The sequence below is a fragment of the Scomber scombrus genome, chromosome 6 (assembly GCF_963691925.1).
Source record: "Scomber scombrus chromosome 6, fScoSco1.1, whole genome shotgun sequence".
NCBI lineage: Eukaryota > Metazoa > Chordata > Actinopteri > Scombriformes > Scombridae > Scomber > Scomber scombrus.
In genome coordinates this window covers 6582200-6609418 of record NC_084975.1, presented here as the reverse complement: position 1 = coordinate 6609418, position 27219 = coordinate 6582200, and the positions used below count along the sequence as shown (strand labels likewise).

At 37.9% G+C, this 27219-nt stretch overlaps 1 protein-coding gene across 1 annotated transcript; it reads right to left on the bottom strand.

The window, feature by feature from the left end:
- Nucleotides 1-447: 447 nt before the first annotated feature.
- zgc:113516 (uncharacterized protein LOC541449 homolog) lies at nucleotides 448-27219 on the bottom strand. The gene is made up of 8 exons (XM_062421647.1): nucleotides 26661-27219; nucleotides 21435-21697; nucleotides 19516-19668; nucleotides 13949-14097; nucleotides 13401-13484; nucleotides 11493-11653; nucleotides 7933-8006; nucleotides 448-2019 (listed from the first exon to the last, which is right to left on the bottom strand). The coding sequence occupies exons 1-8, from the start codon at nucleotides 26799-26801 to the stop codon at nucleotides 1950-1952; spliced, it is 1095 nt and encodes a 364-aa protein (XP_062277631.1). The 5' UTR covers nucleotides 26802-27219; the 3' UTR covers nucleotides 448-1949.

The following is a 27219-nucleotide window of genomic DNA, read 5'->3' as shown; positions in this document are numbered from 1 at the left end:
GCTGCAGTGTGCTCCATTGTGTTATTGTTTCTGATGAGGAGCACTTGAACTCATCATATTTCTCACTTCCGGATTTAAAGTGGAGCTCATGAGCAGCACTTTAAGTTGACACATTATTCCCAAGAAGAAACAAAACATTTGCACAGTATTTTCTGTTGGATAGCCAAGTCATAAATCCAAAGTGTCAGAAAAAGTCTGGAGTTGGTCAAGAAGAAGTCTGACACTAAAGTAAACCTATTGTTTATTCTGTCAATACTTGGAAACGGCTGTTCTCCATGCTGCCTGGAGCAGCTGATAATGTCTTTAATTTTACACGGTACATTAACACACGCTGCGCTGATTGCAGAAATCTACTGTAAATACACAAATGAGTGTAAGAAAGCTTTAACATATGAGTTCATGTCAGGGTAGAAACAGACAGTAGAAATGATTCAGGGACACATGGAGTCTGGCCTCTTCTGTCATAGATCAGAATATGCAGACATTTTATTTTAAACATAGATCACTTAATCATTAGTAATTGCATTTCAGTAACAAATGGAACATTGTACACATTCAGCTTCAACATGAGTCATATGTTGTTTACTATATATTGGCATCAGCTTTACGAAATGCATTCATTAAATAATGTAAATCATCCCAGAGCACATCAGTTTAAACGTAATCTGCAAAAAATCTTGACAAGAATCAATGTCATTTTACACACTTAACGTACACGAACCAAAACTGAAAGACAGAATCCATTATTAATGTTATTTGGGGTTATTTGGGTGTTTTTTGCCATGACAACTTATAAATAACCTAATTGTGCTCTACACATATATGTCAATTATTACATTATACATTGATTTAAATTCAAACAGGTCACTGATTCAATGAGCATTTGGGACAATGACAAGTTAATGGACTGGTTGTAGTGTAATAAGCCATAAAGAATGAACACTAAACTGCACAAACAGTAAAATAAAGTATATTGCTGTATAGCTATATTCGCTCCTTAAAGGAAACTTTTTCATGGAGGTGTGATGGCATGAAAAAACAACCACAGCTAATGAAATGGATAATTTGCAAGTTTAATTAAGCAGTGAAAGCAGTATTATTGTGATGCTGGCAAGACACAAATTACCAGTTAACACAGATCAAACTTTGCCACTATTAATTATATAAGTTGTTGCTGTGTTTGCCTTGTTATGACAATAAGCAGGGTGTGTTGCAGACTCTTTTTTACAGTGATTTCTAAGCAGTACGCTGGAACAAACCTGACTGTGAGACAAATGCCTGACTCCGTTTGGAGTTCTGATTAGCTCGTTTACAAGGTTTACAATTAATTATAGAAAATCCTTAATCAATATGAAATGAGTTATTCGTGATTGCACAGACGTATATTTAAAGTTTTAATGATGTCTTTAAAATGGAACTAAGATTTCAAATTTCAGATTAACTATATGGTTAGCGAACATCATGTAGGTTATATATAACGCAACATTCTCTCTACAAAGAATTGAAATAACACTTGGTACAGTAAATGAGTTGAAATGGGGACTTGTTTTTCATCAGAACTGTGGTACACGCTGAATAAGCCTGCAAATAACCCTCTTATGGGTTTTATGATCAAGCTCAGTTTTTGTGGCTTCATGCGACTCGGCAAAATGTGGGAACAATTAATGTGTTTCTGGCATGAACTTCATCTCAATTTGCCAAATACGCTTATCGGCATACTGACTGTGGTAAAACAAATATTTTAAAAATCACAGTGATAGCAAAACACATTAACTCACACTACAGCCTGAAATAACAAACAATGGGGAACACATTTATAAGCTCATTCTATGCCCTCATTTCCACAGAGGGTTTATATAGTGTTGTAAGATGTGACGAAAAAAGGATATCGATGGTTCACATCACTCCTGGACTCACAGAGTAGGGTATGGCAACTTTTCTCCATTTTTTTAACTCATTTTTAATGCTAAATACTCCTCTTTCTTCTCAAAGTAGTAGTTGAGTCGTGCAGTTGCATATCTAGGAGGAGAGCAGAGGATAGAAAAACATCAGACAGCATAAGATTATTCTACAAAGAGAAATATTGTAATGTGTATCTACTGTACAGTATATACAGTACAATTTACAACCCAAACTGCTGTTAAAGAATCCACTACATCCTGCTTGAATGTACTCTAATGAGGTCAAATCTGGTCCAAGACATTTGCTGTATATAAAATAACTTTCCGAGTCTTTCCTGTTACTTTTCTGCTGGTTTTAGACAAACAAACAATTAAGTGAATCTTATTTCATGGTAAATGTTCTGTCTCTGTGACTTCCAAAGTACATTTAAGGCAATTTTCATAGAAATCTGTCCTCAGAAAACCTATTTTATTAGCTTGGACTGTGCTTTAGTCATCACAGGTATGTATGTTATGTTAAAAGAATGGCACAGATGTGATGGCCGCAGATGTTTTGAAAATGGTTTCTTTGTCAGGTTGTTGTGTACAGGAGATGTACGAAATGGGCACCTGTGGAAGACACAAAAGTAAATTTGTTCGATCTCAGTCATACAACTACGTGTATTCATCATATAAGGAGTACACAACAATGAATGGAAGTATTATATAACTCAATTACCACTTAGCTTCTCCAGGTTTGGGCAAAAGAAATGTAATTTGAGCAAAAGAGTTTCAGTCTGATAATTCAATAACCTTTCATCTTCTCTTGGGCAAGATTTGATTTTCAGACTTCTGCAGTGTAATTTCATTATATAATGTTATGAAAATGAACTGAGAACTTCCTCTGCATTGAACTACAAACCTGTCCATGCATGTTTGGATGCGTGGTAAAGAAACTGATGTTTACTAGTCACACAGACAAGTAAACAACATGTGTAAAGCTAGTGGAGTGACAATACTTGATGATAACTCATAACACATATTTAAAATTACTTGAAGACATATCTGTTCTTTGACATATTAAGAGCTCCAATAGTTTCCAATTCACTGATCTAAAACATACTTTTAATGCCTGGCTCATGATATATGTCAGGTTCTGTGTCTAAATCTCACACTCAGTAGGTCAAATATAAAAGATGAAAGGCATACCATTAAATAATCATAAAGATGTAGACTTATCAGATGATAGCATACTGTAGAATTATGTCTTTTTATAATGCTCCCTATAGATCACACAGCATCCCTGCTTATAGATAAAGGTGAGCACTATATTTTTCTTTGCACAACTTGCATAACAATACAGCATCAACGTCTTCTTTTCAATAGAGCACTGAGTATGAAAGCTGTGCCAAAGCTTCAGCACATTTCAGAACTTAACTGCAAGTAAAGTGGTTTTGTATTTGTTCAAACCATATTATCAAACACTTCAATAAATCTGATGCCTGAGTACACTGCTGCCCTTGCCCATTATACCATACCATTTGAAATTAAGTGAAATATCAAAAGCACAGAAAATGGAGGCACAGAGAGGTTTGTCCCTTAATCAGTGCTTTCACTGAACTCCTCAATGCCGAATCAGTTTTCTCCCTCGTATCGCCCGGTGAGACAAAAAGATAAATCAGACACATGCCTTTTAGTTACTTGTATTCCATCACTCTGATCCCCACCTGTATCTTCGGGGGAAAACTGCTCTCTAATTATTGTGTCAAAGTTTGTCTGCTTTTTGCGATTCTTCTCTTCAGCCGTCTCTTTGCTTCTCGAATGGGACACACTTTAAGATATAGAAATACACACTTATAGCTTATTGCTGTTGGTAGTCAGGTGGTGCAGTATATGTCTAACCTTTGCCACTGCAAAATCATTAATGAAAATTTGGAAGGGATAAATAGGTTTTGCGTTAGGTTGGCACAGCCAGCAGACAATCTCCACATCTCTCATTGCGGTTTGGCGAGGCTCAGCAGGCGTTTTCTCTGGGCAGACAGAATAATATTGAGTTGTATGCTACCGTTAATGATTGACAGTTCTCTCATTCACTCAGACAGCAATATGAAGCCTGATTGGATGAAAGTAAAAACCTGGTGGTCACTGAATAAAATATTTGTGTCTGATTTTCAAACTGGAAAAATATAGCGGCTGTTCAGCTACAAACATCCAATTTCTCCATGACAGTCCTTCAATCCTGCAGCGTCATGTTTCACTCCAAACCTGCGGTCCAGTTCCAGTAGATGTTCATGAGGTTTTGGATTTCCGCAAGATGGCCCGATTTGTCTGACACATATTTGATCAAACTTGATCCCTGTCAAAGGTCCAGATTTGAACCTTGGAGTCTGTGAGATATCGTCTAGATTTGCAAAAGATACTGAGAAGAACAAAGAATTAAAATGCACATATTTTAATTCAGTGTGGTGGTGCAGGCTTGCAGATAAATATCAAAGTAAGGAGTTTTTATCCTCAAAAGACGGGTGCACAGTTTTTCAAGTCTTTCTTAAAACAGAAGTCAAATGCCCAAACGACTTTTTAATTATAATTTGTTAGTATGAAGAGTAGGAATGATTTATAATTAAGTGTTAATAAGGGAACCTGAGTATTGTTTTAAGACAGACTTGAAGAACTGCTAAGAAGGCAGAATGTGCCAGATTTCTTGATGCAGTCTGTACAGTAAAAGATTGTATCTATAAGTGCTCATTTCCCCCTCCTTTCTCAGGAGGAAATACTGTGAATACATTATACTTTAAAGCAGTATTGTAGAATCAATGACATGCTTTTACAGACAGTAAGTATAATGATACAAACGACACTTCTTACGGCTCAAAATCATCAAACGGACATTAAGTTTGTTAAAGTAATAAGTAAAAAGAGCTTCAATGTCAAAAAATCAAGAACAAGTCAAGGGTCTTTCCATTCTGTTCTGCTAATCTAATTATCCTTCACACCACACACACACACAAACACCCTTCATGAGTAGAATTATATTTGAGTATACCCATTTAAAAGAACAGCAGCCTTTACAGACGATCCCATTCATCCCTATTTTTATTAAGGCCGACACCTAAAACTAGCGTGCTTAACATTTATCATCATCATAGATGAAACTGAGACGTTTTTCTATTTAGCAGAAGTAGGGGAAAATGAACTCCCTCCAAAGCAGGTATTCCATTTCACAATGTGCTTTTGTGCACAATTCCCTCAATTTTGCAGTCAGGCTATTCCAAACAGTGGGCCTCCTCCTTGTTCATTTCCTCATAATAATGTCTTTGTCAAATAATGGCTCGCCTTGCCAACACGTCCACAAATTTAAACCGCTGACTCGCAGACACTTTCAACACATGAATAAAATCATATAAGGAAAGTAAATATGGACGGTAGAGGGAGGGCGGGTTTGCATTCCCCTTGTGGCTCCCTATTGTCACATCTACATCTGGCCTTGGTTAAAGCACAAGGCCTGGGCGACGCCTGTCACTCGTTGGGAAGTCGGCAGAGATTTGGCTCTGGAGGATATCAGTGGGAGGAAACACACACACACACACACGCACACACACGCAGACACGCTCTCGGGGGTTTCACTATGACTTCCTATCTCTTTCCTCACTAGAACTTGTTTATCATAAAGCAGCAGCGTGCTGTGTTTTTTTTTCTCATGTTTATGCAACTGAAATAGTTTTAGGGAAAAGTTGGGTCATGATAAGTAAATTATGGTTAAAGCTGTGTTAGTCATTATTTCTTAAATTAAATTAAAAGACTGCCTTTAATGTGAAAAAGGTCTCCCACCATGATTAAGCCACAGAGAATTATAACCCAGATTTTAGTATCTCTAAACTAATTTTTTTGGTTTTACAGTTCATTAAATATATTTTTTAGTATCACCGCTTTCAATCTCCAGCAGTAGCAGGCAGTTGTTTTTATTTTTTTAGCAGTAAGTTTCACATTCCTACCATCTGCTACCTGCGTAACTACAAATTGAACACAGAAAATGTTGGATGAAGAAAGTGCAGCAGCTACTGTTTCCACTAAAAAGCCAGATATTTGTGTTCAGAGTTGTTGGGAGACCAAAAGGAGAGCGAATATTGGACTCGGAGTAAATCGGCACACACCAGACATCAGACTACTTGCAGGGATACTTAGTGAACTACTGTTAGAAAGCTTGCTGGGACATGCTAGAGCTAGTCAGTCACAATAGCTCCTCAAGCTATTTTCTGTTTTCTCTTTATTGCTCCATTTACTCACCCCTGACATTTTGTTCTCAGCGCTGAACATCATTTCACCTAATAAACATTTCCATTGAACAGGGGGAAAAGTGTCCAAAGCTAACAAGCTTGCTAACTACAATTTCATAATTTTCAATTCTGATGTGAGCAGGCCTTTATCCATCCACTGCAACCTTGTCTGGGAGACGTTTCACAGCAGAAAACAAAACATCACATGAACATTGCTTATTGCTTTGCTATCGAATCTCATTGTTGGCTGCTTTAAGCTATTTAATGACAAGGACAGTCTCATAACGTTATCTGCTAGTTGCATGTGTTCAACGTATTTACCTTAACAGATGAAATCAAGTTCAAACTTGATAAACAACAGTGTCTCCTTCTTTATAACATGGACAATCAAGAATCCTGAAAAAAGTGGTTTCAGAGAGAATAAGGATATTTATGTGTGTGCGTGTTTGTGTGTGTCAAAGTGCATGTTGGGGTGACAGAGGTTAGCAAGGTGGCGTCGATGCCTTCAAACGTTAGACCTGGTTCCCCATCGTTACTGTTGCTCTCTGAGCTCATTCCACTTTAACCCTCCAGTTGAAGAAAGGTAACCCGACCCTCATCATGCACTTTAGGACAACCTCAGCCGGCGGCTTAGAGGAGCAGACGTCTAGCAGGCGCATGTGGCCCAGCCAGGGATGAGAGACATATATGTAAGGGAGGACCGACGGCACTGGAACAATAGTGCCTCTGTGCCTCAGCACCCCTCTGGATCACATTTCCTCCGAGGTCCAGATCGAAATGAGGCGGGGGCCCTGTCGCTGATCTAGCAAGCGGGCACAGAAAGCCACACAGAGGGGAGGGTGCCGTATGTCAATAGTGATTAGGATCATGATCACAACTGTGGTGGGTGTGGGGCACACAGAAAAGGGAGAAAGGAAGAAAAAGTGGGGGTGGAGGGAAACATTTCGCCCTCCTGAACTTTATTGTCTGGTTGCTGGTAGTGAGGAATGTCTCCTGGATTTGTTTAAGATAACTAGTCCTTACGTGGATCATAGTATACTTAAAATTGAAAGAAATTACTTTTGAGTTTTTTGGAAAGTCTTTGTGAAAGCTGAAGCCTTCATCTTTTCATGATGTGTGGTTGAGAGTGAAGAAAGGCAGAGAATTTTATCTGTAAATATTTTGTCTGCATGTAGAAGTGACAAGAAGAGTAGAAGAAGTGTCCCGCCTGCTTTTTGCCAGACCCTGGATATACAAAGTCTTAAAGCACTGGTGGAAAAAAATGAAATATTTCCAAACGGTGCAATTTCTTTGCCAACAAATTCTTTGTCAGGCAATCCTAATGAAGCTCCTGTTTGTCTAAACATTACAATAAAATACTGAGTGCCTGAATTCAATGTGCTGAATATACGTTTCCATTTGTGTATGTTTAAGTGATGTATGATGATGTTAAGTAATAAGGTGGTCCCATGAAAGTAGACTGAAGTCATAATTTTCCTTGTGGTTTCATATGTTTTTACATTAAACAGTCCTTAAGATGTTGTTAATGTTAAGGTGGTGCTTAATGTCAGGAGCACGTCGATTTGAACCTTGAAAATTTGCAACCTGTCCATTTTGTGTAGCGTTCAACAGACAAAACGTCACAACCACAGTGCTGCAAGAAACTGGAACACTGTTTATACAAAGTGACACCCAGACACACACTTCCAACTGTGGACACAAGGTAATCACATAGGAAAAAAAGCCTTTTTCTTTCTTTTTCATGGGACCTTTAAGTTGCCCTCATCAGAAACACAAACCTTTGGAAGTCAAAGTCAATCGAGGAGTATCGTGACTGCAGGATGGCCCAGAGACCCCAGAAGAGGTTGGATGCCTGACGGAGGAGGAGAAAAAAATATTAAGGAACATCACCGTAGTTTTCATGTTGTAGCCAATTTACTGCTGAATAGTTTCCAAAGCATGTTGTAGAATCACAGATTTTACTATTTTGAGTTTCAGACCTCCCAGGCAGCCATGGGTTTCCATTCATTTCATTATAAAAGGAAAACACTTTTTTTTTTTTTAAATGAAACCTTAAACGGACTTCAGGCTTGCTTGGGGCAAAGTACGTCATGTTGCAGAGTAATGCAGTTTCATAGGTAATACATTTGATAAACAGATCAGAGAATTCATATCATAAAAGGAAACAACAGTAGACAGTAGACAAGTTAATTTCAACAAAAAAAGATGAAACATTGAAAAATTAATATGGACTCTTAGATTAGCAGTATTTAACCCTGTATTTATTTATTTAGCTTCTTTAAAACTACAGCAGTTGCATACTGTTAAGTTATTTGCCTGCACTGTTAGTTCAATACTTTCCCCGAGGGGCAATTCCTAAGGTAGGCATAGTAACAACAAACAAACATGACTTATAACACAGACAATGAGCTCATGGCAGAGATGTTACACAACAGTGACAATACATGACAAACAAACAAACAGCAGTGACCATGTAGCATGAGTCAAATGGTCAAATATCCAGCAATAATAAAGGATTGACAGCAGGAATGTGTGACTATCTATTTCATAATCTCATGCACCCTTTTGATGATCTAATTAAAGCTTCAAAAGCACACTTCTTCTGCCCACCCCTGCAAAGGAGGTCACAGCTGGGTCAGATGTCAGCGTCTTGCTCGGAAACACTTCAGCAGGGCAGATGCTTGTTGACAGCGTCTGAATCAGAGCCATCCGATTGAATGACAGACTCATTAACCGCCTGCAGCCAGTACATGATACTCCTGCAGGACTGGGATATGTTTTAAAATGTGTAAGTGTTCAAATCTGGATTATATTTGTAGTGTTTGTAAACTTGTGAAAATTCCCAGTGCTGAATTTTCCAATGAAATATCACAGGTGTTTCACCAACTTCCAACTTTTTTGTATTTTTTTATGTTTTGCTACATTTCCCCATGGCATAGAGCAGAACTGTAAAAACACACTTCAGTGACCTCCAGTTGTCATGTTACAACTGCTCCCATAAATGCTGCTGCTGCTGCTGCTGCTGCTGCTGCATGCCAGTTGCACACTGCTCGCTCTGAATGACAACCCTCTGTATTGAATGGTTTCCTCCTTAATGGCTTTGCTCACTTAGCCTTGCAGACTTCCATGCCTCCATAAATTTCTGTTGTTCTCCACCCTTATTGTAAATCTTCATGGTAGGACCACTAATAGCAAGTCCTAATAAGATCCAGACAGGCCTCTGTTCTGTGGCCCAGTGATATAATCACATTTTTATTTGATAATCAAATAAAGGGTGGAATGAAATACTTGAAGAGCAATGTGCGGTTTCCCCTTGGCTTTTTCTCCTCCCTGGCGGATTTTCATCTCTAATCTCAGTCTTTAGTTGGAGAGAGATTGAGCACATTTCCATTATGATTAATAATGGCTCTCCATTAAGAGAGCATTAGTTTAACACTAAGCAGAGACCATCAGTGACAGGAAGCCATTGAGAAAAACGGAGATGAGAGAAGTGTGGATAGAGTGACATCACAGAGCCGCAGGCTTTAGCCTCAACATGACGGGGTATCCCTACAGAGGAGAGGACGAGTCGTAAAGACCCCACTGCGTCTTGGCACACTTTGCGAAGGATTAAGATTCAAAAGAGGCAGCTTCACGCCGCAGAGCTTTGGCAACTGGCCAGACTTTGTTGATGCCACACAGCGGAGCCACACAGCTTCCTTCGGTGCAGACTGGTTTCCTTGCTTCCTGAGTTTTAACTATTCATCTGTATCCTTATCTATAGTGTGAGTTCAATGTAGTTTGATTATTCCAAGCAATTACCAACTGATACAAAACGGATCAAATTCAATTGATTCCAATTCATAGAGATGAAAAAACAATTGTACACAAAAATATTAAAAGGCTAAAGGCACAGACTGAACTGATAATTATCATTTTGAAAATTTTCCAAAGCCAGTTGCACATAATCAACTATATCATCTGGTTTTAACAGATGTGATGTATGACAGTTAACTTATTTTTACTTACTTATCTTCCCATCTGGGACATAAGACTGCTGTGTGACAATTTAAAATTCTTTAAATGGTCAGAAAATGTGTGGATCTTTCTCTGAACCAGTTCTGGTAGAAAATGAATTAGGACTGCAATGAACAATGTTATTTTGATATGACTTAATTAAACAATAATTTTCTAGATTAAAACATTTGGTCTACAAAATGACTGAAAATGGCAAAGAATGCCTATTACAATTGGGGCAAATGTTTTGATTTTTACAAATGACTAACTTTAGTTCAGTTAATCAACTCACTGCCTCCCACACGGATGACAAGTAATGAAAATATTAATTTTCAGTATTAATTGGTGAAATGGTGGTTTGAGTAGAAGAACCAAGTTAATTAAGTAAATTAGAGAACACAACATTTAGTGAGCAAACTCTTTCCACTTGTGAATGTTTTTGAACAGAAATGTGCTGGCTAAGTTCCTTTGAATGAAGAAAAATAGACCGCTCTCTGTGCGATTTTCTCAATCAACAGGCACAGTATCCCTCACTCTGACACACAGCTTGTCAAAACGAGCCGAGTTGGAAACTTGGCTTGTTAAGCGTCAGTGATCAATTTCTCCCACTTCCCTCGTGTCAAGAGTCCTCCTCGGTTTGTCATAGAAAATCTGATTTCAATCATCATGATGTTATCGCTCCTCTCACTCCATTCCAGGCCGTATTTCTTTTCCCCCTCCGCTTCTGCCCCTCCGTTTTTTGGCCCAGACACAAGTTATTTTAAAAAGTAATATGCTTCCTCATCATTTCTGGGCTATTTCAAGAGACATTCACACCACCCCCAAAATTGGTAGGACAATTCTGCATATTGTGTTGAGCTATGAAAGCACTTTTGGACAGATAGCTCAGCACCACTTGAGCCACCAAAGAATGAAAATTGTGGTCATAAGAAAAATAATTTTGGCTGCTGTCTCTCATTTTTCCTTGCGGCAGTTTCTAATCAGCTCAGATGGAGTCCATCACTCTTTGAAGAGTGGTGGGTCAGCTGTGGATCGGGTTTGGTTTTCTTTGGGGAGAGGGCTTTTTTTTTCTTCTGGATGCTGGAAAAGTAAATTGTTAAAATGTGATGGTGAGGTGTTGCCTCCCTGCCATTTCAGAGGTCTGCACACATATGGATATTGTTGCAATGTACACACTAATCTCATAATATTGAGATATTTGAATCCCTCCAAGAGCAGAACTTAAAAAAAGGAAATAACTGATGAGAGATTTGTCACTTTGCAAAGCCTTTCCAAGACATTGAGGCAGTACATAATGACATATTTCAACATTTCAACAAAGTCAGCGGGAGCAGGCACTTACCAGTGAGAATTTGCAGACTTGAATGTAGAGCTGCGTAACTTCTGCCTCTGTAACAGTGACCTCACGTCCTGAGCTGTGCTTGTAACTCTCCAGATAGGCTGTCAGCCAGTCCCTCTGCAGCTCCCGGCTGGGGTAGAGGCTGTAGTCGACATCATTCACACCTTGAACCCACAACACATACACACACATGTGAGTGCGTCTGCTGACAGTGTTACAATTCAACAAAATGACTAAATTAACTGTTAGTACTGAAGAGTTGCCCCACAGCCACATCAGCTGTGAGTCTTCAGTCAAAATCCCCTCCACTCAAGAATGTGTTTTGTTTGGATGTTTGAGCCTCACTGTGCAGAATGATATACTGTATGTGTTTGACACTAGAATTATGTTTTCACATTGATTTGCTGAGGGAGGAAAGTTTCTCTGTCAGGTCCCCATATGAACTTTGAAAGAGGTTTTGTTCACTGTAATCATTCCTCCTGTTCATTCTGGCTATTATAAGACTCCTTCCTATTGTGCTATTAATGTAATTGATGGGAGGAAATCCACAGTCCTCCAAAAATGTATTTAGTTTATTTTGATTAGTCAGATTAAGTGATTATCTTCCAAGTTTATGTCTTTTTAATACAAAATTCTCTCTTTGTGTTTCTCTGTTGAGCTGCAGTGAAAGGGAAGTAACAATAAGAGGGATAATTGTACTAAAAAGGCTTTAATTATATATCACATGGGCACCTGGCAATTGCTTTAACGAAGATTTGAAAAACTGTCCTATTTTTTAAAATCTGGGTTCAATATAAATATGTAATACTCGTTCAGAAGCCAATCATTGTTCGGTCCAGTATGCAACTTGCACAAGTGTGATGTGGAAACTTGTGCACATACATACTGATAAAGAAGAGTAAGAGACATCTTGTGTCCAGCAGTTAAACTTTCTAGATTTTTCAAAAAGGGGGAAACGAGTCGATGTCATCTGAAAAATCCTTAACTTGGTTATTTATTTCATTTATTTATTTTTTTGTGGAAAAATCGTATCAGACACAAATTATGATTCCACACAGATCATTTTTTCAGTTTTAAAAAAATGTCTGGGAGGAAATATTAAATTCTTTCCTGCTGTATGATGTTGCAAACACACATATCAAAACACTCACAATACAGAGAGCAAGAAGTATGCAAAAGAATCACATGTGTGCACTTCACACATTGAAGAGCACACACGTCAAAATTATAATTAAGCTTTGAAGTTTACGGCTTAATTTAATTTTTTTTTTAAATCCAAAGCATTCAATCTTTTGCTTTAGAACAAAATGAGAAATGAAACATAGATTAAAATCTTGTCACTCAGACAAAAAAGGAAACACATAAACATTTTATGTTCATGACATTTAGGCTCATTCCAGCCATAATTTGGCATCATGATCAATTTTCAGGGGTTGGACCAGATTTTCACAGCACAGCTAATTTTTCACAGATTACTTGTGTTACAATCGTTTGGCGTTGTCACGTTTTGACTTGAAAGCTGACATGATAAGGTTCTTCAGAACAATCTGAAAGTGTTAAATTGATGATTGTTCCACAAATGTTCAAATTAACCCTGTCAGGCCTTGCTGTGGCACAGCTGGTACATCAAAGGCACTTTTATTACCGAGCAGAATACTGTATACAGCAATTTGTCTTGGCAGCATCAAGAGAAGTACATAGTTTCATGGTGCATATGGCAGAAAGATAAAACAATATCATAGTCAAAGAGATAGCACAAAGTGGACAATAATTCTGCATATCACATACTGTACTGTATATACAGTGCACCATCTACTACATTCAATATTCCACATTAGGCAATCTTATATGTTCTGGCCCGAGGAAAAGATTTGAAAGCAAATTGAACTTTTCATCACAACAGAGACCTACCAGCAAATTCATTGAAGTGATTGCCAATATCAAAAGCCTGGTAGTTGTAATCGGCGTACTCATAGTCAATGAATTTCACCATTCCTGGAGGAGGAGAGGGAAAGCAGCAGTGGTTACCAGGACAACATGACGGACACATCTTACGGCCGTATAACTGATGACACTTCCTCTTTTATTGAAAGTGCAGAACCTTGTGGGACTCAAAGGAACAAGGAGTCTCTTTTGACTAAGAATCACTGGGCATCCTTGTAAAATATATGAAAATGTTGTCAAGGATGCTATGAATGGGCTAAGATATTTAATAAAGTGGAGGAACATTTTCAGTGGTGAAAAAACTGTCACTTGCATTGTTTCAAACTAATGAAAATAAGCAAATGTATCTATTGTAGCTGTAGCTTCAGTAACAATTAACTTTATTGCTTCTGATTGATGAAAATCTTCTACATTCCCAGGTAAACACAATTCATAAAGTAACTTATTTCAATATTATATTCACTATGTTTTCCAGCACAAATGATGTGAAGCCTGCGTAGGTTATCATTCCTCACCCTCTTTGTGGTTGTGGATGATGTTTTTCGTGAGTAGGTCGTTGTGACAGAGGACAGTTGGCGAGTCAATCTGCGAGAGGTGTCTCTTCAGTGACTCCATTTCAACTGACAAGGTCTCGAGGCTCGGCACGTCTTGTAGAGCCACAGGACTGCAAGAGGCAAAATCACATAAATCACTTTTTTGTACGTGATGAAGAAGACAAGATGTATCTTGAAAGATGAGTGTCTCTGTGATTTATACTGTAGCTGCAACTGTGCACACTGGTGGCCCAAGTTAGGCACCTTATAGTCATCAATTAACTACTCACACCACATTAATGATGAAGCTGACATAGTGACCATGATGATACCACAGTTTCATTTAAGAAAAAGGAGTCAATCTATTGGGGGGGTGATGATGTAAGTATAAATATCTAAGACAGTGTGTCATATCCTCCAGTTCTAATATGATGCATTTTAATTGTTATTGGTTGCACACTTTACAAAAAGGAAGTAAACTATTAAATGCATCAAATAAAAAGGGAGTTACCACATTTAATTGAATCATATCTTTAGTTCGTGCACAACCTCTGCTAAACTACCTAGCTTTTTTTTGTTAAATGCAGCTTTTATGATTTATTGTTAAGTATCAGCTTCCACAATCTGTTACCTGGTATCAAGCCTGTTAAATTACTGTGGTCTTAAATTTAAATACATATTGTTATAGTATGATCTGCAGTCTTCATCCCACAGTCTGGGACATCATTCCTGCTTAATGACAAGCTAGACACTCTTACTTATGCATTCAAACAGGTTCAATGATTAAGCATTACCGTAAGACTTAACTATTAATAGACATAAATTACACACTCTTTGTAACTGGCATCAATGTTGTTATCATGTTTTTATAAACTACTTCTTCAGATGTTCTTTAAAAGGCTCCACCTATCCCAAAATTTCCCTTTACACATAGTGACTCACCTGCCTTTAACAACTTGTCACCCTGAAAGAATTTTATTTGTCTGCATTTCGGCAGAGTTAGTGTCCCGCTGTCTAGTGTAAAGGCTGCGTCTGAGCCTTGTCCACCATGTGGGAAAAAACAGCAACAAAAAGAAACAAAACGAAACACAGACTTACTGCAAATCATTCAGAGGATAATGCACATACGTTAGAAATTCTGAATATGAAAAAAAGGTTTTGTTTTTTAACTTTAAAACCATTTTGAACCTTTCTTGCATTTTAAATAAATCAAAAGCTAAGAAAATCTAAATTTCATCTGTATAAATGAAAAAAGAGAATATAACTTTCATTGCGCAACTGGTGTAAACAGTAAAAGAAGTTGTCAAAAGGAGAAGAGATAAGGAAGAGTTACGGTCAACTTTGTTATAAACTCCACACTTTTCTCCTCTAGGAACAAGATGTTTGTAAACTGAAGCTTGTTCTGAGAGCCTCATTGAGAGGTTTGTGCCTTGTTTTCACTCTGTTGATTACTCTATCTATCAAAGAAGGCACTAATGTCCTTGGACATCAGTGCAAAATGCACCTGGAAGAAATGCTGCGCAAGCATCTGTCCCCTAATTAATTTTCGTGTTTCCTTTTCAGTCTTCAGGCCACGACAAGAGGGTAATTTAAACAGTGTAATTTAAACTCTACCTATTTATTCGAAGGGAACAAACAGATGCTCCGGTATTATACACACTTGTAGACATAATTTAGTGAGGCCTGTTAGGAACGCACAATAAAAGCAGAGGAGCGGAGCCTTGTTTATAGTCGTGACACAGAGGCTTTGCTGCCTTATACAAGTCCTCTTACACAACAGGCCAAGTCATTTTTGTATATCATCTTCCTCTAGTCCATTCACTTGTTCCCTCCTTCCTGCTGTGGATGGACAGTTTGAAGAAGGATGGATTGATCCTTCTTAGTTTACATAAAGGCGTCAACATGCTTCTATTGAGTCAGTGTACCTGCAAGAAAATATATCTTTGTCTAAAGTGTTTTTTCCTAATTGACTTGACTAATATTTGTTAAATTGCAAAAAAGTTAAGTTGTTCCACTCATGCTGTAAACTCAAATTGTGCAAATATTGTCAATTTAAATTCCAAATACCATTTTTAAAATAGGCCTCTATAGTTGCGTCTAGTTGGATTTTTGACATTTTTGTTATTTAATCTTAACCCTGACATGCATAATTTATCTGTCTCCACTCTAATATGAATTAAAACACACCGTTGAATGGTGAATCACCCTGATTCCTTTTCAACCCATCCATTTCGTTAACTTGACAAACTGACTTTATCATAGAAACTAACGATTACTCTGAGTCAAAAGCTAAATGAAAGACTTCCATTGACTTTAAATGGAAACCTGTCGTCTTGCCATCAGATCTTTTCCTCTCTTTTCGAACCTTTTCATGAAAAACAGTACGTCAAGTACTGTCGCCTCCTGCTCCCTGTCAAGTCTCTGTAAGGTAATTAGTGGAATTTCCTCCTCTGGCGCTTCATTATCAATGTGCCTTATTTACATATGATTTCAAACACCAGCCGAGCACTGCTGATCTTTTCTTTTTTTTTCTTTTTCCTTTTTGCAGTTTTTATGTGATTCGTGGGAGTGCGTATGTGAGACGTAGCAGGGGGCCTTTGGGAGAGGGGAGAAGAGGAGGTTGCACTCTTGCTTTCCATAGCTTTTCTTTCCCATCTCTGACTTCTACTGTGCACTGTCTCTCTCTCACTCTCTCTCGCTCTCTCTCTCTCTCTCTCTGCAAACCTTGCAGCTGCTGCAGCCCTTTCCCCCTTTTCTCTCTCTCTCTTCTTCCTCTCTCTATCTGTCTCTGTCTGTGCACAGCGGGTGGCTTGAGAGCTGAAGACCTCCTCTGCAGGTGCAGCCTCTTCCTGCTCTCTCTGCCTTTCTTTTGCCATTTCCTCTGAAGATCACATTCATACCACCACTCGTACATTCTCAAGTACAAAAGTTTCTCTGATGCCTGTTAAAAACCTCTTGGTTTTTTTTTTCATCCTTGGTCTTCTCTGTCTCTGCTTTTCAGTGTGTGTGTGTGTGTGTGTGTATTTGTGTGTGCGTGTGTGTGTGTGTGTGTGTGTGTGTATTTGTGTGTGTGTGTGTGTGTGTGTGTGTGTGTGGGTATTTGTGTGTGTGTGGGCGCGCATGCAATTGCACACTCCAGAGACCAGCGAATACACAAACAGACATGCACTAGAGGGTTAGGGTGCAGCACTCGCAGTCATCACTTTATAGTGCTTTTCCAGCACTCTGTATTATCATTATAACCTTATTATTGATTTTTTTTTCTCCACATATATTTACAGTTGTTCCTTCTGTTTTTGAGCAGCAGTGGACTGTGTTAAACAGCTCTCACACAAATGTCTCACAGTACAGCACCATCTATTGGGCCTCTAAATGTGGTGCAGTTTCCTCCTTTGGATGCACATGACAATATTTATACCAAATAAATATTCTTATACTTGTTATCACATCGCATTGGTGTCACTGTACGCAAAATAGCACATTGTACAAATTAGCAAATCAAATGTAGACTTTAAATTGAAAAATTGAATGAAGGAAGGAAGTTTAAAATGTCAAAACCAAGGATTAAAATAAACTGAAAAGGCTGTTTTACTCAGTTATACTTACTAAAAACACAAAATGATTATCCTCAATTGATACTGTCCATCATATAATCAACAAAACATTTTGCCCCTAAAGACATAAAAACAAACAAAATCAGTCAGATCCTCATTAATAAAACTGGATGAAATAAACACTCAATGAGAACAGTACTGACAATAGCTGCCTGTGTGTCGCCTTCCTGAGGATAAAGACGTTTATGTGCACTGGCTTTCTCTTGATCTTTGAGGGACTTTTGTCTCTCGGAATCCAGGATGCTAAACTATTTCTTATCATAAAAGACTTTCTCCTCGACAGTCCCTCTCCTTTATGGATGACTCACTTCAGTACTAATTGCCTCACCCACTTGCTAAAACTCAAAAGAAAAATTCAGTTGTTCGGGGGAAAAAAAGAAACTCAGGACCTTCAGTTTGGTTGGACTTCCGACCCCTACGCTGCAAACATAAACAAGGTTGAACGTTTGACCGATAAGGGAGAGCTCTGCAGGAAGCTCGTGGCAGAGTGTCTGTTTCTTTGTAGTGTCTGGAAGGCCCTGCTCACCTCTCATCCTGTGACCCCTGTCAGAGATAATGCAACGTCATTGCCATGGAGGCCGCTCCTCCGCCTCATCCCACTGACCAATGACAGCTCACGGTGACGGGCTCCATCCACACAGCCAGAGAGGTGAATGTGACAACACTACTCAAGCACGGACGGGATATTTAAAATGCAAAGTGTGTGTGAGAGGAGGAGGAGCACTGTGAGCAGGTTTGAGAAATGTACTTTTGGCATGTGAGAAAATGATAAGGCATCAGTGAAAGTGCAGCTGCCTAAAAGATAAAGTAAAAAATGCTGCTGTTTTCTATCAAAGCGCTGACTGCAAAAATCTACCTCCCAACACCAGCTCAGTAGGAATTTTTTCAAAAAAGATTTAATTTTCAGCACTGTGGATGATTAACAGCATTCTTCTCTTACTCTGACATTAACCTTTTACACCTCTTTTTTTTACTTGTCAAACTGATTGTAAAAGTGAATAAATGTGGGAAAATTTCCAGATGCGTTCTGATTGGCGCAAATTCCCATAAAACACCCCTTTGGTTGACTGATGTGCCTTTTGGGTTAACTCAAGAGCCAGCATATTAATTCTTGAGCAGTAGTGGTAGGCAGATTTTGCTATCTTTGAACAGCACTAAACTAGATGTTTTTCCCTATTTCCAGTCAGTGCTTAGCCAAGCTAACAAGCTGCTGGCTATAGCCTTACATTTACCAGAAAGACAAGAGAATGGAATAGATTTTCTTCATCTAACTTTTGGCCAAGACAATGATTTAACCCTCAAATCTGACATGAGGACAACAGGCGTTAACTCAAAAATGAGGTATAGTTGCTTTAAATGAGGCCTGTTTACTGTAATTTCCAAACAATATGTGTAAAACCTGTGGCAATAAGTTGGAATGAAGTTGGCTAATAAAGGTCTGACACAAAATTGGGTGATCCTTTATACCTTATGCTTTATAAACAGCCAAACCAAAAGGGGTCAATTTTGACCAGAGGGGACAAAAGTTGCATGGTCGATGGAAAGACAACAGGAGGGTTAACATACTTCTAAAAATGTTGAACCCTTTAACCTACAAAATCAGACACTGAAAAAATCTGAGGTGATAAATAAGTAGTACAGTTGCAGAATTATGCTTCAAGTCACATCATTGACTAAATACTTGTCTATAATACACTTGTTGACTGGTTGTTAGCATCTTTAAATGTCATTGAACATAACTAAGCTCACAACATTTAATCAGGCCTATTGAGTCTACTACTGAGGTGTTCTTGAGTTCCCACTTGCTGCTGTGAAGCTGTATTTAATAGGAATATATTAATGAATGTGTGATATTCACCCAGCAAATGTACTTGTGACATTACTGTATGAAACCCAAATAAAACATCAAATTGAAATGATTTTTTTCAGTTGTACCTTTTAGTGCACCGCTGCTCGACCGGGCTGTTGTTGATATTGTTCTGCACCAGTTTGAGAAAGTGGGACATTTTGGTCCAGAGCAGAGGTTCAACAGGCTGACCACATTTTGGCTGGATCGAGTGGATTCTCCCCATCTCTGCTGCGATCAATCTGCGGAGAGAAAACATTTTCTCAGATGAGCCTGGTTGATGCTGTTATTGCACAAACAACCATTATCAGAGAAGAAACACAACTCCCTATCCATTTAGCGCTGTTATCTTGTTCTTCTTTTCAAAAAAGGGGCCTTGTTGCATTCGTGACCTTATGACCACTTGAGTGCTCGTTCTTCAGGCATCTTAGTGATGACATGAAGTTTTCTGCCTATTCCCCACAGAGAGTATCAGGGAGAGTGAGGTGATTGATGTCTATTGTTGCCCTGGCTGTTCGCCCTTGCCTGGCTGCGTTGCGTCCTACTGTCCTGCGGTGAGAATAATGACGATGGCCTGTTATCATAAGGATGATGGATGGCACGGGGGGGGAATGACTAAACAACATCTCTCAACATGAAACATGACTTAACAAAAATTATTAACAAGAAAGCCTTCATCAGAACCAAATGTAAGGCTTAACTAAAACATATGTATATATGACCTTAAACATAAATGTTTTCTGTAAAAACAAAGAAACAAAAAGAGTTCAAGGTTTCACAATATCATTAACATGAACTTAAGCTTTAAGATGTTACAGTTTGTCTAATAAGTAACCAGAAAAAATAGTCACAGGAAGCATTTTACAGTATGACAGGACGTATTCTCAGTGCCATCTACATTAGGCCTGTGGTAATTTAACTACTATACTAGGGTTTAACTAAAGTAATATATCAAATATACACATAATAAATGTAATGAATTCCACAATGTTATATCACATACTTACATTCAGCAGCTATACTGTATCCCTCACTAAACATATTGTAACGATGTATGACTGTAATGAATAACAGCATTTGCCGCCCTTAATATCACATCAGTCATCAATTTCACTCAGTTAAGATTTAAGATTTAAAATGGAAGATAATCTCTCAACTAAATTGTTCATTTAAAAAACAATAGCACTAAAACATGTTTTCATTTTTGTGCTTGAAACACTAGAAAGATAAATGCAGTTTGTTATAGTAACCGGTAAACATGATAATAACAATAGATGCAATATGATTTAAAACATCTGTCTGATTGTAATTGCTGCTGTTAACATTTGTTTATGTCTACAGTGATGCCAGTGTTTAAATATTCATGCCACAATGATTTGGCAGACAAATTACATGTGTCAGAGGTCATAAATGTATCTTCAAATTTGAAATCTTGAAGTTTTTGAATATTGGAATTTAATATAGTAATTATTAAGTAAAGGAAGTATTTTTGGTTAATGTTTTTTTTTCAATTATCCTTATTATTACATCAGTAATCACCTTTGACCAGGTATAATAAGATTGATCAATACAATTTTGAGAATATATGCACTTTATCTATCAAGAATACATCACATTGTCACAATCATTTCATGGAAAGAGGTAAAAAATATTTTTTTCCAACTTTATTGGCGACCGTGTAAAATATCATCCCAGAATGACACAGACAGTTTTTGAATAGTTTTAAATATTACCTTGAATAGTTTCAATTTTATATATTTAACAGTGAATTCTGAAAATGTGCTTAAATGTTGGTACAACTTGTTCATGACTAAATAATTAGACTGGCACCTTGGCTGGTTTTAGTACTGGTTAATTACCAGCTGTGAATGTGTAACTGTGGGAGCGTGAACCAGGACATTCCCCTAAAAATCATAGACATGCTCATCGCACCTTCCCTGAGCAACATCAACACATTTAAACAAATAAATGAAACAAATCAGACCGCCAAAGCTGCTCTAGCAGAGACCTGTAAATGGACGGTTGTCGGAGGAGCTCATCATCCAACACTGTTCCTCTAATAAACTCATAGCAGATGCCATTTTGGAAGCTGCAGTAGATCTCCGGACCACAGCTGTGAGCGTGGAAGACCTGGAACATCTCCACCTCCCGGTCCCGGTTCACGTATAGCTCTGTCATTCTTCCGTACAGTCGCACCAGAACACAGCCAGACTCCTGGAGAGAGCCTACATAACAGCCAAGCAGCTGGTTGGTGATGCCTTCTGTGAATGTCTGGAAGTCAAGACAAAAAAAATACTTACTTACTTGGATTTTGGAGGTGGAACAACACCTTCCCTATGAACACTACACCGCAAAGCCAAAACACTGCATTTACATATTTGGTCAAATGACTGATTTAAGACCAGAATCTGACTTTAAGAAATGTATAATGTTCAGAGGTAAAAACCAAACAGCACTGAATGCACGCCAGCTAGTTAGCATTAGCCATCCTTGATGCTCAAACATCTTAATAATTTAGTCTGTTATAACTCATAATTAAAGCAGTAATTAAATCAAATCATAATAGGGGGGGAAAACAGTCCTGCTAAACACTAAGGAGCCTAACTTAGATTTGCTCTAATGTATCAGATTTTCTATGATGCTTTCTGTTTTGTTGGGGAGGTTAATTCATGGCTGTTAGCGTACACCTTCATAAACTCAACTTCCCTGTTTCTGTAGTTACTGCTGTGTGGCTTTGTAAGGCAAAATAGTACACCATGAACCTTCAACATATGAATCTACATAAAGTCTATAATATGTACTCCAAATGCTGACTTTCTAAGAACATTTTAAATTGTAATTACAGATGATATGATGACATTGTGACGACAAAAACCTCTTTAAAATGTTCATTACGATAGCTTTTTTAGAGTTCACTGATACATGGACAATGAAATTACAGCTTATTTAAGTCATTTGGGTATAAGTATAACAGATTAAGTTTAATGGGTCACTCTCCAAGAGTTACTGCTTGTCCGTAACGATCTCGGACAAATCACAATAAACATGGTTACCCTCTGAGCTTTAAAAGGTAAATAAAGGAAGGCAAAATGCCTGTTTGGTTTCAGTGCTTTAGATTACAACTTTTCCTTCTATATCAATTTACAGGCCACTAATTTACCACCGTTTTGGCTCATTTACTGAAACCTTTTCACCAACCACCCATTAAAGACACAGTTTTGTGCAAAAAAATGAAAATTACAGACACAGAGAGATCATTGACCAGCAATTAGTGATTTATATACTTGTAAAGAAATGAAAGAACTTCACATATGCATACACTTTTAATCCTTTACAGCATTAGATATCCCCTTTCACCCGATAATCTGACATCGAAGCAAACAGACATAAAGGATTAACGCGGACTGCAGATGTTATATAAATAAGACTCCATTGTTCCATATACAATAAGATTGTGATCTGAAACTGTTGCAATAAACTAAACATAAATGAAAACGCAATAGACACAGCGACATGGAGAAACAGATCATATGCATGCATATACAGAACATGAAACGGCAGATAAATTACATCTGTTGAGCTGCAACCTGAACTTGTTGACGTTAAAGATCACACTTTCAGCACAGCCTGTACTGCGTGTACTGTATGTGTACACAACAATACCACAGTGACCACTGTTTGCCTGCAAATCCCTCATCGGACATTTGTTGTCATTCAGTGGTTTCTCAAAGTCTCTCATTCACTGCCACAGTCTCCAAGGCATTTTCTTAGCCTCAGATGGGAACCGCACAGTACACCGTTTTTTCATCTGGATGGAAAGTGAACAAACATGCCCACCTTGACATCTGATGAAGAATTTATACAGTGGATGAGGGGACTGTTCCTCTGGCTCGGATATTGTTTTTACAAGCCTTTTGTATCTGATGTGCTTTATATCAGCCTCACATAAGTTTTCTTTTGTTTTATTTGATATAGTTTCTTATTGTCATTTGAAAACATAAAAAAGTCACCATGTAGATCACTTCCTAAACTTCTTTTTGAACTTATAGGATTTATTTATTAAAATGATGCACTCACATTTGGGTTTAAGGATGTATAGCATCCTCATTTCTGTGCTGTGAAGTTTTCAAACTGCCTCCATGTATGACCTTCTATTCATTTTGTTTTATTTAAGGAAAAGTTTAATTTAATTTAAGTGCATCACAGGAAATCATATGAGCAATAGTACAATAGATGCATTAGAGATGAAAATAAGAGAAAGCAGTTTTAACCCTTACATACTGTTCATATTCTGACTCATAATTAGTCTCTACACTAATTCACATTCATAAATTCCCCATCAGTCATTAATAAATGTTTAATTAATCCTTCTGTTTGATTAATCAAATGGAAAAAAGACTTTCACAATCACTATTTTATGGTCCAGGAGAACATTTTATAGAATATGATGAATACAACATGTTTGAATACTGATTTTTTATATTTTTTTAAAAAAAACGGAATTTGTACATTTGCATATATAAAAATGTGTATCAGCTGCACAAAAATTTAAAAAATGATGCATTTTATTTCCATTTTTTGTATACTGTCGGTCACATTAGGAAAAGTTTGGCTAAAAGAAATGTGTATAGGGTGTTTTTAAAGAACTCAAATGTAACAACGGGTCAAATTTGACCCTGAACAGAATGTAAGGGTTAAAGAAAAACTCTCATACGTACACAAATAGTCAAAAAGGATGTGATAACCTTCCTGCACAGGTATGACAAGAGGAAGCCGTCCTTCGCCTGCACATTCTGTATATTCCAAAAAGAGGAACCCACTACATCATTAAAGGGGCTGTTGGGATCTGAGAGCTGAGGGGAAACATCTACTCCTTTGTGTACATAACTGGACCTGGTGTAGATGGAGAGGTCACCCACCCAACGTGCTGTCACCTAACAAACATAAACCCTATTTCTCTGAAAGATTGGACCTTGTGTTTGCACATGGGACCAAAACGGGATTATCTTGTTCAGACTGATGCTCACCCAACACTATGCATCTGTTCCCAGGGTTAAAGAAAAAAAAACAGTTGTTGTCTGGTTACCTTGGCTTTTTTATGCTGTTTTTTGTCTGTATAGTTCTGTCTCGGTTCTCAGAGCCGAATGTCGAAGTTCAGCAGACCTATGTGGAGGACTTACTGAGATTTTTTATCTTCTTTGCCTAAAGTGGGTACGACCTTGCTTGGCTGAGCATAAATGAAAATTGGTTCTTGTGTTGTCTCTGGCAAAAAATTGTGCAATTGTTCTGAGTGCACTGACTGCATTGATCCTAATCTACAGTGATTTAAATTGACCTGCACCTTTTCCTTGTATTTCATTGTACAGTTCATTCTCTACAAGCTCCTTCATCTACTACATGCTAGTTGAACATAAAAATAATATGCATCAAACCTGCTACTTGCTCCCTCTTCTAAATTCAGGCAGCCAAACCTAAAGGAGTAATTTGTGCTAATAGTTGCAAAGAGAGTCAGAATTAAATGTCAATCATGCAGGGTCTGGGCACGCTCCCACACAGTCCTGAAAAGAGGATTATTCAATCTGTCAACACCTGCAGGTAACCCTATCTCAAGAGTCTGTACACAAATCAGTAGAAAGCCAAAAAGTAATCATTTAAATGTAGTTTTCAAATCTTTAAAGGATTATAGGTGAATCATTCTCTTAATTTTCTTATTGTCAACAAATGTCATGTGCAGAGCCAAACCAACAATTAATTCATCTGACAAATAATGTGTGTGTTCCTCTGTACTTGAATTAGTCAGTTGTTCATATTGAAGTTATTAACAATGTATCATGTTGTACAAAGTCAAGAGACTGTGATATTTAGCATAACAAGCTAGTGAAACACTTTAAATGGAAATGTCATCTGCCTTACATGAAGCTGCTGTCCCTGGAGACTGGAGACCATGGTCGCTGTTATTATTCTTTGGAGCCATTTCTAATCAAACAAACATGACTTTAATGTTTGGAGTGAATGAGGAGCATGTTACCCAGTGAAATGGTGTGGCTCACTGATGTATTTCTAACAGTTTTTGGACAACAGCAGAGGTCTACAGCACAGAGGAAAACAATACATCAGCCTTTATACACACACACACACACACACACACACACACATACAGTACTTCACTTCACTTCATTGTTGGTTTGGCTCTGCATATGACATTTATTGACGATGAGAAAAATATATTGAGATTGATCATTGAACACACAACTGCACAGCTGTTACACAATGAGTGAAACAGTATCTGCTTAATATCGCCTGCACGCAAACTACCACATCATTACACTACATTTAAACAACTTGGATGCCTTATATAAGTGAATTTTTCTTTTCGTTTATCTTCTGTCCTTGCAGCTGCCATTTATGTTTAAAGATACAAAACTGTAAGGTCAGGAACAATATTCTTGTGCTTTTTATCTACACAGTCAAAAGCTAATAAACGCTACTGAGGAACAATCAATGTCAACGTGACATTCATGATGCAGTGAGGTCATTTTCATGCACCTTAATAATGTGACATTCAAAGAGTTAGTGTTAGTCTGCAGCAAACGAGTACAAATATTGGATGATTCATATTAAAGTTTTACTAATGGATCCCAATCATTTCACGTGTCTCCATATGTCTAAAATTTGCCTGAAAACTGTTGTATTTGGACACTATCACCCCTGCCAAAATTTGTATACAAAGTATCATCACACATGCCCATTTATTGCTAAATATGAATTCACATCAATGGAAATGGTGAAACTGGTTTAGATGGAGCTTTAGGGGTTAAGATATGTTCACATAACATTTCTAGCATATATTCATTCAGTTTTTTCATTCACTTCTACTGAAGCCTGTCTGATGGCCAAACTCAAGCATGTGTTTTTGCACCGGCTTGTGTGGTTTCATAAGTCAGAGTTCACCTTTGTTTAGCTTTGACCTGATGTGCTCGGTCGGTCAACAGAAACACTGCTGCACTGTGTTTGGAAATGAAGATGATCTTATTGTAGTGTGTTTCATCACCATTTTTAGTATATCATTACACTACCAAACTACAAACTGTATAGCATCACTTTGATACACTTTACAGTTTGTGATCGCTATGATCAATATATATTTATTATTATATTATTACATCAGAAATGTGATATTGCATCCTTTTTTCTCATGGTGATTGAGTGCATTGAGACACAGACATCCACTTGCCTTCATCTGAATGTCCTGTGCCTTCCACTGAGGACGGAGTCTGCTGAGGACCTCCAGGATGCCGTTTCGAGGTTCATTCTCATCTATGTGGACATCAATGTGGAGTAGCTGGTTCCTAGCACATACAGCACTACTGTCCATCTTCAACAAAGCAGATTTAATGTCTCGGAGATGTCACAATCGAACACTAAAAAGCTCCAGAACGAGTTCAGAAACTCTCAAACCAAAGTCTTACTCTGTTCTAAGACCAGTTGAGTTGTGTCCAGATACATCAGATCATGAAGACATCATCCAAACATGGACCACTTTGATCAAAAATTTGAAACAGTCCAATGTGGGTTTAATCTGGGAACAATGCAAAAATGAACAAAAACAAACTGAGATGAGGTGGATAGAGTAGTCTTGATGACGGTAAAATAATCCACAACAGAGCTCTAAACTGAGGTTTCAGATCTAATGTTTCAGCACTGTCACACCGAATCAAGAGTCAGCGGTTTTGCTTGCATGTCACTGAAGTCGTCCACTTGTGTGTCCAGTGACTCAACAACCAGTTTTCTTA

Bases quoted from the DNA above. Each gene is read 5' to 3' on its own strand.
- zgc:113516 (XM_062421647.1), bottom strand. From the start codon at position 26,801: ATGGACAGTAGTGCTGTATGTGCTAGGAACCAGCTACTCCACATTGAT. The intron at 19,669-21,434 runs GTCTCTGCTAGA...TTCTCTCCGCAG, and splicing joins CGACAACCGTCCATTTACAG to ATTGATCGCAGCAGAGATGG. The intron at 2,020-7,932 runs GTTTGTGTTTCT...CTCTCCTCCTAG, and splicing joins ATTGACTTTGACTTCCAAAG to ATATGCAACTGCACGACTCA.